Raw genomic sequence first — 13,817 nt, 5'->3', positions numbered from 1 at the left:
AAAATTGATACAAATAAAAAAAGATAAAATTGTTACATTAATTTGAATAAATGTGCTCAAATAAATCAAGTGTCTTAAACTCAGTTGAATTGAGTGAAATTAATTAAATCAAATTTACTTAAATAAATTAAGTTGAGAAAAAAAATGTAATTTGCTAATATTTATTAAATTAAGTTAAATTAATACAATAAAATAAAATAAATGAAATTCAGGTCAGATTGCTTTTTCAGCAATCCCACCTAAAAATCTAACTGTATGCTGTACCATTAAGATTTTCCTTGGTTGTACCCAGGCTATTTCTTGAAAAACAGCCCCACACTAAAATTAATAAAGGCACGAGGACAGGGCTATTCACATACTTTTGGTGATATATAGAACCACACTTACTTTATGCTACACTCTTACATCTCACACTGAAATAATTCCCTTTTCAACACAACACACCTTTCACTAAACCACCTGGGAAATAATTGTTACAAATTATTTCAATGTAAATGTCTCTTGACTCCTGTGAGCTGAAGATTTTAAATGTTGTGTAGCCTGTCAAATCAATGGGCTATACCAGGGGGAGGCACACCTTTAAATTTTAATTATCTCTCCAAATGTCACGCACAAATCAGCTGACAGACTCAACAACAACAACACATGCACAATAACACTACTCTCAGGACACACATTAATGTGCATGACACGACGGAAGAAATCTCTCACTTTCTCTCTCGCACATACACAAAGTCTGCTTCGCCTTAATCAATAAACCACTGTCAATAAAAGCCACCAAACCGTCTCCCACCTCACCTCGCACCACAATGTGGTTGTTTGTGTGTGTGGGTCACAGAGGATTGAGGAGCCACAAGGGTAATTTACCAGGAGCCACTGACCCATTACCAACCTGCCACAGAGGGACCACAACAAATTACTGTGCCCCGCTCCGCCATCATCAATACTCCATTATTCCACATTTCATTCTGTCTCTACAGCCGTCGAGTGAAACTTGTAAACAGGATTAGTGTAGACATGTGTGAGTGCAAGAAAGAGAGGGTGATGAAGTCATACTTTAGTATTACTACATTATACAAATTAACACTGATTCTGGGTGAAATGCAGTATTGATTACTCATCAGTTGATCCAATAAGGATTTTTTTTTCTGTTAAATTTGATCCTAATTCAATATCAATGATTCAATTATACATCCACATTTCAAGTTGTGCACTACATTTTCAATGAAATTGTATTTACATTAGCGACTGTATGGTTGGCTAAAAATGATGTCAGTTGCGACACTGATTAAAAAAACTGACAATTTAAGGATTGAGATTGCAGCTCAGCTTTTAATTGAATTCGGTCATTTGAAGTTAGATAATGTTTAAAGAATCTCCTCTAAGCTGTACTGTATGTTCAACTCTTTCAACTAAACAGTCCAAACAAATGACCTTTATCACTTTAGTGACCAGGACAGAGTGAAAAAAAATGTTTTAAATGTGCTGCCAAATTGGCCCATTGCTAGTACTTGAGGGGACACTTCAGGTGCTCCAAAAGAGGACGTGTTTTGTCCAACATCATGAATCTGAACTCTTTGTTCAGCAACAGTACTCACTACATGTCTGGCTAAAGGTAAAGTTATCTGCTTTTCAGCTGTTATATCCAAATGTTGGACATTGCACATTCATTCTTCATCTATCTGTATGCAAACACTGACACTGTCTATGATGCAGTAGATTGATTTTATAAATCAATGTACAAATACATGCTTTAGACGATAACCCATGGCCATGAGGTGTCGGGCACATTTTTTAAAAGAAAAAGAAATATATGCTCTGCTTCCTAAAAATATGAGCAAATCCCCCAAAGCCTGAAACGCCATGTTACACAATGGCGCTTTAACTTGAAAAGGTCGAGCACACACTGTTACCAGCTTAATTACATCTCAGTGAATCCAGAGCAGACACTGAGGTCAAAAGTGGAAGAAGCAAAGCAGGGAAATAAAGATTAGTGCTGGTGGTCAACTGTACAGTACACAGACAGTGGAGAATGTTGAGGAGCCTTTTTCTGTACTATTGCATTACACAGGAGTGGTCAGAAGATACCTATTCAGTCTGCTTCTTCACCTCAAACACTCCCTCTTAGTTTGCTTTAGCCATGTGAATTGGATTTTCTGCTTTAGGGCTGAGGCACAATCCTTACAGGCATGTCAGATGCCTCTCTTCAGAAACAGCATACTGATGTGATGGAGCAATGCAGAAGTTCGAGGCTCAGTCCATTTTCCAAACTAATAAACAGTAATAGGTCAAAGAAATGCTGCAATTTCCCAATCATCTCATATTTGCTTGATTTTAAACGTAGTAAAGTTATTGGTGACCTTATAAAGTGCCAACTTGACCTATTGTCAAAAATGATGCAAGAAGTACACAAAGATGGTAGATATTTTATAAACTCATCACATTTATTTTGCAGCACTTTCCTGGTCATTCTTCTCTTCAGCATTTAAAAAATAATTACATCAATTGTCATTGCAGAATTTTCATCGCCTCCAAACATCCCTATCAATATTTGTCCTTCTCTAATATAACACACCAGTTTCCCTGGTCGTGGTAGCTGCTCTGCACTTTGACATCGGCCACCTGACCACACAGCTGCTCCAGCTCCCCCTGCTGGAATACATGGTAATAACGGTGGAAGACAGGCGCTGGGCCGCCCTCAGACTCAGACTTCGGGGTAGAGCTGGATGTCTTTGTGGTGTCACCATTTGGCTTAGGTTGAAAATCTGGGCCGTGAGTGGCATCGCTGGTGTCAAGACCTGATTCAGAGGACATGCTGGAGTCAAAACCTGAGCTGGGTTCATGGTTACAGTCTAATCTGGTTTTGGAACTCACACCTGAAGTCTTTTTGGACTTCTCTTTCCTTTTGTCCTTCTTACCACTCTCTCCTGATTCTTCCTCCCCTCGTCTTTTTCCCTCTTTCAGATGCCAGGGAACCAAAAGGTCTTGTGTGTTGAAGGCTGTACGGTTGGTGTGCACACTAAGTTTGCCATCAGTCACTTTGCTAACATCTTGCATGCTGTCAACAGCCTGTCTGCCGGGATGGATTTTGGATTGAGGCTCTTGTATATCTTCTGATGTGTGGTTGATGGGGCTGAGGTTCTCAGGATGCTCTTTGTTCTGCTCTTTGAGGTATTTGGACCTCTGCTTGTTGTACTCTTGTTCAAAAGCCCAAACGTAGATGAGCGCTCGACCTCCAGGCCTCAAAAGTCTCACCAGCTCCCTCACTGCTGCCAGCCGACGTTCCTACAACACACAAACACACCGCAAAACTTCTTCAAATGTGTTTTCATTTGTACTGTATTTCAAGACGTGAAGTTTTGGTGAAAATGGGACATCCCAGTAAGCGTCAGAAGCGTCTGAGTAGGGGCCCAAGCACCGCATGTACATATATATATATGTACATATAATACAATTTCAGCCACAAGACACCTAAATCCTAATACCTAATACCCTGAAAAGAATAAGTAAATAGTCCATAAGCTCTATCCCATTATCATCATCCAATTAGTAATGTTTAGTCTCTGGCTAAGTGGCAAAGAGATCCTTGAAACCAAACATTTGTTAGTTAACAGAAACCAAAAGTTGAAATGGAGCTTGAATTCCCGAGTAGTAAGTAAAATGATTCCAGTGATGCATTACAGTTTGTGTTGGGTGTTTCTGTGTGGCTCCATCTCTGAAAAAGTGATACAATGCTTTCTATAAAGATGGATATGTCACCTGATATTTTTTCGTGTGTGCATGTACTGCACATACCTGTGTGGAAAAGTGGTGTATGACTGCTATGGAGATACAGGCGTCACAGGATGCTGTTCGCAGAGGGACACTGAGAGCATCCGATACGAACGCCTGGAAACCTCTCTCTGCACAGATTTGGACGAGAGCACCACTACGGTCACAGCCAATCTGAAGAGACACAAAACACACACACACACACATATATAAAAAAAATAATTCACAAACAAGAACACAGGTACCGAGTGTAAACATGTACATGCTCCAAACAAAACCACTGATGAACATCTTGTTCTCAGCTGGATTTACAGATGCACTCCTCATTTCCTGTCTCACCCAATTAACAATGTGCTACAAAATCACACAGAGCAGCAGAGACAACCTGTTTCTTTAGCCAAGACAAGAGAAAAGACAGACAATACAGAGACAGAATGGGAAATGAATAAACAAAGAATGAAATATGAGCAAAATATGTGAAGAATTGTGGTAGGTGGACGGATTGAGTGACAGAAAAACATGGACAAATGCAGCAAGTGGAGAAATGTATAGAACAGTGAAAGTGGAAGGAAATGTAAAAGCAAGAGAAGAAAGGGCAGAGGGGATTGGATGGAGGTTATATTAATTTTCAACACATATGGTCTACAGGAGCAATTCAATCAGGCTCCACAAGTCATATGGTCTCTTCCCAAAAGAGACACAGGTGAGAAGAGATAGTGACACACAGGCTAAATCTGTTACTGACAGGCAAACGCAAAAAAAGGTCAAGCCTTTTCCACTTCAGTTAACACAGGGAAGGTTAACAGTCTTAATCTGCAACGAGAGAGAGAATGAGAGGGGAAGATGGAGAGGGGGAATACAGAGAAGACAAAAACAAAGTGCAGAGGGAATAAAATAAATTCATGAGAGAGAGAAAGAGAAAACGCGGAGGACTCAGCTCTGAAAGTTTATGTGCGACCTGATCACAGTGTTCTTAGTAATGATTTATCACGGTTACGGTCTGAGTCAGGATAAGCTGCTTACACGCACCTCCAAATCCCAAACATGAATATCCCAGGGTGCATACGTAAACAGAAAATTTAGGATATTACCATGGAAACTGAGCTAATGCAAACAATGAGAACCAGCAGAAATCAGAGTGAGAGGAGTACAGGCCTCATCGACAAGGATTATCATTCCTGGGTTTATTATGCAGCTCATTGTAATGTTGAACTTTTTCACTGCTAACTACCTACTAACTGATTATAGATATTTCCCTTCATGTGAACAATATGACTTGCAGTAGCACTAAAGCATTATCCACGTTACCACCCCGACTCACACTTTGAGGTAAATAAGTAAACAGCAGCAAAGGATGCAAACCTTTGTCTTCTCCCACACTTCACTCTAGGGCAAACAGAGGTTATGCAACACCAGTAACAGGGTGCTGAGCACTTGACACAGCTACTCCTTTTCATTTAACATTTAAGAGAGTGCTGCGCACCGAAGGCTGTGACCTTTGCGGTGGCTTTTACACTGTTGTTTGCTGGGAAATTGTTCCAGCAGGTATCCACCCCCTAAATCCATAACATGTCATTTTTACATTTCCAATTGTGTATAGATTAAACAAAGAAGATACACAGAGTTCATTGGTGAGATTTATATGCGTTGACAGGTGAATCCAATCTTTATGCTAAGCTAGGCTAAACAAGTCCTGGCTCCATCTCTGTACTTAATGCACAGACAGCCTTGTGCAAGTACCATTATGAGCCTCAAAAAGGCCTTGGTCAGCTTGTGCTTCTGAGTCTATTGGAGGCCCTAGTTGTTCGACCTCAAATGATTCATTGTTTGTCGTCTCTGCTGCAACTGACTTGCTGACTGTGTATGTGACAAGTGCTGTGACACTTTCACACAAAAATGACCGTTATGAAAATGTGTGGTATTTCACAGTGATGATAATCTGAGACACAGTGGCAATAAAAAAAGGGAGAAAAAAAGTAAATTTCCCTACAGGGATCACTGAAGTATCGCACAATTACAGACATTACTATAATATATGAGGACACTCACTGCAATCACCTCTGGGTTGACACCCAGGTATTTCCCATTTCCACAGCCCACATCAGCCAGCACGCTGCCAGGAGGGAGCAAGGACAGGAAGTGGCAAACACGAGGCCAGGGCGAGTGGCGAGTGCTGCTGAAGTGGGAGGCGATGGCGTCGTACACCCGGTGCACATACTCCTCCTCCAGACGGGTTGCGTCGGCATGGCAGCAGGGAATCGAGGGGGCAGATGGCGGAGAGGGCGAGGGTGCTGAGGCAGCTCCCTGACTGTCACAGGTAGAGGGAAAGGCTAGAGAGAGAGAGAGAGGGAGAGAGAGAGATAGAGAAGGAAGAGGGTGAGACAAAGGGTAGCGCATACACATCCAAATGCCCATTACGTTCAGCTGAAGCATGGCTACTTCACTTTGACCAGCAGTAAATTTCTTAACAATCTCATCACTTTTTTTTCACTTAACTATATCGATCAATCATTTCAGTATTTTTTTCAAGCAGCGATTCCAAACAATTTCAGGTTTCAGATTTTCAAATGTGACAATTTGTGCTGTTTCTATTTTCCTGTTTATCTTTTATAATGACAAATGAAGCAAATTGAAGACAATACAGTAGCTTCTGAGAAATTGTGAAGAGACACGTTTGAAAATTGATACATTTAGTCCTTGCATGCTCGTGCATCTGTTGCAAGTATCACATCAGTTTTGATATTAAATGTTTAATGTGTCAAAATGTTAAAGTAATTTTTTTTTGTGTTGCAGATTGTGTCACTACACATTCCATCACTCTATGTGAGTGTGTGTGACAGGCAATGAGTGGGGTTAAGCTCCCTATCATGCAATTTGTAGGACGCAAACTCACAGATTTAAGAACTTACAATGTCAGCGTGTGCTCCTGGGTAGCTCAGAAACAATTCAACATGTCACAGGTTTGATCCCGAGTGGGGCCGTCGCTTCTACAAATACTCAAAATACTCAAGTTGCTATGATCTGCTGGGCAGACTGGGACTGAGGAGGAGGCTGTCTAGCATCATTCATATAATGGTGGTAATGCAGTTTTCTGTTACCAAACACACAGTGTGTTTTATTGATTCTCACCACAGCGGCAGGGTTCATGTCTGATCTTGCGGAAAGTGAAAGAGGTGCGGGTGCCTCTCTTGCTCAAGGTGAGATTTCTGTTGGTCCCAAGGTCAGAAGTTGTATGAGCAGGGGATTGTTGGCTGCAGGCTGGCACCATGTCAAATTTCCGAGGTGTAATCCTGAGAGAAGATGAGAGACGGTTGTAGTAGTAGCTGACTATCAGACACAAACTGACTAACAACTAATCTGAACTGTTGTTGTGTGTAGTGTGAATAAGACCAAACCGTGAACCTGTCATTGGTTTCATCTTCATGTGAAGGGATGAAAATCAGGACAAAAGTTCACTCATGGATTGTATTGTACAAAATATAGTATGAAGCCATCGACTACAGTGGAACTCTGTGAATCGACCAAAAGTTCACGTCAAGATAATCTGACCCATCTAACACAGTCCAGCTCACCCATGGGTCCAGAGGTATCTGCTCTCTCCCTTCATCACTAGGAGGCTGCGTCCTGGCAACACCACAGGAACAAGACGACCATCAGGATGACGGAATTCCATCACTGTCTGTAATGAGACACAAAAGGCATATACAAGCATTTAAGATTCTCAGACCATTCATAGGAACACTGAGGGAGGTTCTCACACACACACACACACACACACAAACACACACACACACACACACACACACACATCAACATGATACAATTACTCATGTGTGTTTCTAGCAGAAAGAAACTGGAAAATCATGGAGAGGCAAAGAACTGTCAGTCATTTGTCCCACGAAGCAGTGGGACTGTGCAGATGAAATGACTGATACAGCAAACACAGAGTCTTATAATGAGGTTGACAAAAAACAATGGATTGGTCATATCTCGGCCAATGTCCAATTCCAATATCAGCACTGATATTTTGGATCGTTGCATCCATACTTCATAATTCTGTAGCTGCTCCAGCCATGTAACTGCTGCTAATGAGCGTCAACCCTTTGATTCTTCAGCACCAATCAAATTGTGTGCATATTTCAAGTATTGAAAAACTGTTAAGCATTGAATGCTTCATCAAATTTTCAGTCTTGTTTACTTAAATTTTCCAACAGGACGTTCCCTGATTCAATTCAGTTTTGTTCAATTTCTTCTGTATTTTATTTGAACCATATTGTTGTGCAGCTGTTTGACTCATGACAACATCCTTAGATATTGGTCAGGCAGAATTCCTGTGTGTTTGTGCTAAATTAGTTATTGGACAAATACTGGTTCGACAGGAGCAAATGTTTTTTATGAAAACCAATGACTACAGACTGCTAACACCGCAAAGAAAAGAAATACAAAAAAAAACATTTTCCAAACCTAAAACCTTCTTTCCTTTTACTCAACAGTTGAGTTGAGTGATGTCACCCAGATAAGACTCTCTACTTGCTCTCTAACTAACAACCAGCGGAGGCATCTCAGTGTTTGATCCTAATGTTTCCTTACAATGCATAACAGCATGAGCTCTGCTGGGAAATTACATCTACACAAATTCAAATTGCATCTCTCCAACTTCTGACAGCAGGAAAATTGGATTTTGTGAAGTAGAGGCGTGTGCGTGCGTGTGTGTGTGTGTATGAGGTGGAGAGGAGAGACACATATGTGTTTGTGTATTATTGTGACAGAGCAATGTACATGCAACACCAGCAAATGATCACATTTTCCCCTCAAACCACAACTGAAATCTCTCTCTCACACACACACACACACACATACAGAGGACTGTGCTGTTCTGAGGAGTATTAGCCATGAATGAAACAAGTGGAGAGTGTCTAAATCGATGGTGATGCTGGTGGCTGCACTTTACTACAAAACTATCCATGTGCGCACACACATACACACACAGACACACACACACACCTACAGTATAGACAGCCAATTACTTCTGTTCTCTCTCCATCTTTGAAATGCAAACAGGAACAGGCTCAATAAACCTGGTAAGTGCAGATATATGCTTCACATAACAGAAGGAAACCTGTTTGCATAAACTTTACATGTGTTAAATCAATAATGACTGAATCGGTTTCTTTTCTTTTTAATATTAGAAAGCAATGAAATTACATCAAATCAAGTGAAATCAAATCACGTGTTAGGCTGAAAGGGAGATTTCATGATGCTCTACGTCTTGTCTGCAAGAATCAAAACTGAATCGAATCACAGTTGGATTGACTTGCTACACATACAGATTAATGAAAGATATTTCATTTCATCCTACTGATAGATGTGTACTTGATCTCTCTGGGTTTTGGGTAATGAACACCTGTCTTCACAATATCTGTTTCACCTTTTTCCCTCAGCACCTGATACAACATGGCTACTGCACACTTCTTGTAGCACAAAAACTGCACTAAAGTCCTAGGACAAAGGATACACTGCACTCACTCACACTCTCTCTGTCTGTCAACCTGGGTGTGTGACAGATGCTGTGACAGATGATAGATGACTTCTAATAGAGCCGCTGCCTTTTCCGACAAGCAGAGACAGATGGGTGTTCATCTCCAGCAGTCACCCAGCAGAGACTGAACCGACATCCCAGAACTGGGTCACATCATAGTCACTAGCCACACCTGGAACAGTCAAGGACTTAACAACACCTACTGTTTAAAAGGGAAATCTGTAATCTATCGCTCTTTCATTGTTTGTAAAATGTATTACAAGCAGGGAGACTGGGACACCGCTAAAAAAAAGAGAAGGCCACAGTGAGCAAGAGAAAGTGAGAGGATGTACGTGTGTTAGAGAGAAATAATGTAGCAAGCAAGGTGAGAAAATGTTCTCAGTAAATCTCAAGGACACACACACACACACACACACACACACACACACACACACACACACACACACACACACACACACACACACGTGATAGCTGTACCCCCCTGAGACAGATGAATCACACTGGTCAGTGAAGTGACAGTTAATCTGATTGACCAAAAGCAGGAAATACAAAGGTATACGAACAGAGAAGAGCATCTGAAAACATCTGCCTTTTAGCTGCTATATTGTTCTTTTATGCTAAAATGTGAAAACAGTTTTCTTTAGAACAACACCTTCTATCTTTAAATTTCATTATAATTATTGATAAATGCACCTTGAATACCACCCATCGATATTGGCTACACAAGCTGATTGATGAGCCCCAAGGTTGGGTAAACTACCAATTCACTGGTCTGTGGAGCAGCTCGTGCTGCTTAAATAATTCAATGATGAACTGAGCTCTTACCTTTGCCCCCAGGCTCAGTGATAGGATCGTGTCCTCAAAGGCAGAGTGGGTGTCCACATGAGGAGGAATACCTGAAAACATCATTAACGCAAATGCACAATGAAAATCACTCGACAAAAGCTCATCAGGTTTCTTTGACATGTAAAACTGTTTAGGGTTCAGTGTTTTTGAAGGATGCTTCTGGGCGTCATTGACCCTTTTGTGACGTATGAAACTCAACTCATTCCGAAATGTAATAATAAATTTAAGTCAATGTGCTTGAGCTTTAAAGAACGGGCATAATTAATAATAATTCCTTCCTTCCTTATTCCAGCCGTAACAAACAAGAGCAAGGCATTTAGTCGTCATGAATGCACGTGGCAAAGGTTCCTGCTGCCACCTTGTGGTAGAAATCAGAAAACTCTACTCGTGTGATCCTTTTAATTATGTTAGAAAAATCAAACAGAATGGTTTTAGTAACAACAGCTTAGTTATTAGGTCTGAAAGATTAATCACCTTACTTTTAGTTTCACTAGCATTTGAATTAAACTATTATACTATCAATATGTAATTGGCTCAGTTTGAAATACTCAAGGGTATAAGTAATTCGATTTTTAATTCAATATTTTTGCGTTTTGACTAGTTGGCATTGTCTCTGAATGTGATCAGTCATTTTCACACTGATAACTTAATGACAACCTGAGAAATGACTCACCCTGTCCAGACTCATACTGGTTTACAGTGAGTTGGTCGGGCATGATGTTGATGTGTCCGCTCCTAACACAGCGCTCCAGAACAGGCAGACACACCTCAGGAAGACCTGGATACACACACACACACACAAATGCAAACACACAAACTCACACATTGGGTCCTCTGTTTCTTCTGCCTAATTTCCTTCTGTAACATTTTCTCTGTCGTTACAATGAGAAGCTGTCATAATGTGTTATCTAATGACACACTGTCCAGTAAAAGAGTTATCGGTTAAAACAGGCATGCAATCCACATTTTCTATGTAAAAAAGAAAACTAAACAAATTTCCCAGTGGAGAACAAAAAATTGTTGCAGCAGTGTGGGATTTGAAAATGTATGATTTTTAACTACTGCTATCAATAGCACCATAAAGCACTGTTGGTGACAGCACAGCAAAGCTAAGCATGCAGTGTCCCAAAATCTCAGCATTGCAATCAGTGAGTAAAATGTTATCATAGGTGACAGAAATAATGGCCAAACATATGTAAATATGACCCATAAAACTCAGAATGTAGGAAAAAAATGCCTGGATTAGAAGAAGAGCATGATTACCTGCAGGTAATGGCTTGTCCTTATCCACATTGTTGTTGTCGTAGCGAAATTCAAAGCCATAATGTTTGACTCTTCTATGCTTCAGAGCTTTTTGAGCTAAAGGGCATTAGAATGAAGTTAGCAAAGCAGTAGAATAATTATGTACATTGAAATGATGCAAACTTGAAAGATGATTATTCACGATTCATTCAGACTAACCGTGGACAATTTCACATTCACAATTGCTATCCTTTTTCAACATAACTGCGCCCGCCTGATTTGAAAGATGCATCAGAAAAACATTTTATTTTTTATTCAGGTTTTTTCCATCAGTGCTGCTCTATTCTGTGTGATCTTTACGCAGATGTTAGTTTCAATGTTAAAGACTAAGACTAAGAACAAGAATCTAAGAACCAAACACAAAGCAAAAAAAAAAAAAACATTACAACACATTACACAGGCCCTCACCAGTGACATCGTCATTGGGGGACGACCAGTCTATCGCAGCGAGCAACAGAGCCTCTTCCTCTGGAGACACAAAATCTTCCACCAAGACTAATCCCTCCGGCAAAGGAACAGACTTCTCCTCCTCACAAGTTACTGTACACAAACATACACAATACATAGAGCAAGGATCAGACTACTGGCTGCAAAAATATGCTTCTTATAGGACACAAGAACACATACAAATGTAATGGTTGTGTGTGATCATCTTGCAACTTTCAGCTAAAATAAGAATTTAACGTTAATGTGCGTTTCAAACAAGCATCATAGTAATGTGTGCACAGATCAGTGTCTAAGGTAAGCACCTGAGTTAACGTAACTGAGGTAGAGTGTGACATTGTTCTCTCCACAATGCAGTTTTTGTCCATTAAGGTGGACGAGGGCTCTCCGAGCACTCTCCTCAGATCTGGAAACAGAATGACAATAAAAACAATGCAACTATTATTTTCCAAGAGACAATGAACAAAAAGGTACTTAAAGTATAAAATAAGTTCTTGGTGTGATTAAATGCTGTCCATCACCAACCGTACCTGTATGTGACGAAAGCATAAGGCTTGTGTGGGGGCATTAACACGGTCTCCAGCTCCCCGGCGTCTTTCAGCACTGCGGAAAGCTCCTCCCGACTAACACCGTTTCCCAAGCCGCCGTTAGCCACCACCAAACACTGCAGAAGAGACAGAGGTATTGCTTTTGGATGTAAGGATTTTATGCTTTTCTTTGTTAGAACAGTGAACTGAATAGTTTGGGGTTCTGGACTGTCAGTCAAACAAAACAAGGTGCGAAAATGTTACCTTAACAGGCATCTTTGCTGTCTTTTATTATGTTTTTGACAGAAGGGTTAATCGATTAATCAATAAAGTAACCGATCGACAATGACAGTAATCATTAGTTTTAGCCTCTGTTTTATGTTTTTCTTGTGATGTCATGCCCTGATCCGGAGGAACTGTCATTTCATTATTAGTTAGTTATTAGCATATTCATTATTTTTCAACTTTATTTTTCAAAGATGAAGAGACTTAACATTAACTTGCAACTAGGTCGTAATTACTTGATTATACTGACTCCATACAGTCCAAGACATGCCATTTGTCCATTAATACAACGCACGAAAGTTAATTCCTTGTGCTCTTAAACCTGACACAGACTCTTTCTAGACGACACCATTGTTACAAAACTGCAGGTTGGAAAAAAGAACCTCAAGTTGGCTGCAAAGCCTTAACTGATATTGTTTTTCTTTTACCGCAGATACAAGCTAATATCTAAACAATGCCTGGAAATGAGGCAGGTGCGGCATCAAGCCTGTTGTATTTAACTCGCATTAAATTCACATGCGCTGATAAAAAACTTTGAATCATTTAACTGCGTCTAAAGCGGTACATGTTTTCAGAAGTAGAGGAGGGTACATGTAGCAGCCTCTCTTCCCTGCCTGACAGCTGATAAACTTCCTGTTTACAAACATGTCTGGTTTTCTTTTTTTTTTTACCTTGGTCGGCTCCGGTGCCGTGCTGATACCTTCATGTTTCAGTAAAATGTGACTGGCTTTTATTTGTTTTCGGAGAACTTTCTTCTCCTCTTTACTCCTTCTAACGGCCTTCACGTTGTTTTCCACACTAGGATCCATAGTTCGTCTTTTTATTTTGTCCGGGTGCAACAAACCTGAATGACAGAAGGTTCCCACCGTGCCTCCTTTAGGTTTAACAGCATTCTGATTACACTCACTCACTATATAAAATGTGTATGATTAAGGAATGCTTTGATATAATAATGATATATATTATTAATATAATAATTCTAATAACTTTGGTTTTTTTCTGAAAATAGTTCATTGTCCTTTGTCAGTGAATCCATGGGAGATGATTATCAATCTGTCCATCTTGCACTTTACCAGTCATTTTTGCTTTTCTGACTAAATCCT

General features: G+C 40.3%; 1 protein-coding gene across 2 annotated transcripts; it reads right to left on the bottom strand.

Annotated features, from left to right (window-relative positions):
* Nucleotides 1–2,423: 2,423 nt before the first annotated feature.
* On the bottom strand, nt 2,424–13,530 carry alkbh8 (alkB homolog 8, tRNA methyltransferase). 2 transcript variants are annotated; one of them, XM_071496955.1, is made up of 13 exons: nt 13,386–13,530; nt 12,433–12,566; nt 12,208–12,308; nt 11,867–11,998; nt 11,420–11,515; nt 10,830–10,934; nt 10,136–10,206; nt 7,344–7,450; nt 6,901–7,061; nt 5,821–6,101; nt 3,796–3,945; nt 2,919–3,285; nt 2,424–2,798 (listed from the first exon to the last, which is right to left on the bottom strand). In XM_071496955.1, exons 1-13 carry the CDS (start codon nt 13,521–13,523, stop codon nt 2,545–2,547), a joined length of 2,097 nt encoding a protein of 698 aa, XP_071353056.1. In that variant the 5' UTR covers nt 13,524–13,530; the 3' UTR covers nt 2,424–2,544. The 2 variants fall into 2 exon arrangements, with proteins under 2 accessions (XP_071353056.1, XP_071353055.1); XM_071496954.1 differs by having other exon boundaries at nt 2,424–3,285.
* Nucleotides 13,531–13,817: the final 287 nt, after the last annotated feature.

Source organism: Trachinotus anak, unplaced genomic scaffold, assembly GCF_046630095.1.
Source record: "Trachinotus anak isolate AG129_WGS33_773 ecotype Australia unplaced genomic scaffold, CSIRO_AGI_Tana_v1 ptg000014l, whole genome shotgun sequence".
Lineage (NCBI taxonomy): Eukaryota > Metazoa > Chordata > Actinopteri > Carangiformes > Carangidae > Trachinotus > Trachinotus anak.
This window is presented reverse-complemented; position numbering and strand designations above follow the sequence as displayed.

Excerpts from the sequence above, each read along its gene's own strand:
- alkbh8 (XM_071496954.1), bottom strand. The coding sequence starts at position 13,523 with ATGGATCCTAGTGTGGAAAACAACGTGAAGGCCGTTAGAAGGAGTAAA. Across the intron at positions 7,062-7,343 it reads AGATACCTCTGGACCCATGG|GATTACACCTCGGAAATTTG; the intron begins GTGAGCTGGACT and ends ATCTTCTCTCAG. Across the intron at positions 3,286-3,795 it reads TACACCACTTTTCCACACAG|GAACGTCGGCTGGCAGCAGT; the intron begins GTATGTGCAGTA and ends TGTGTGTTGTAG.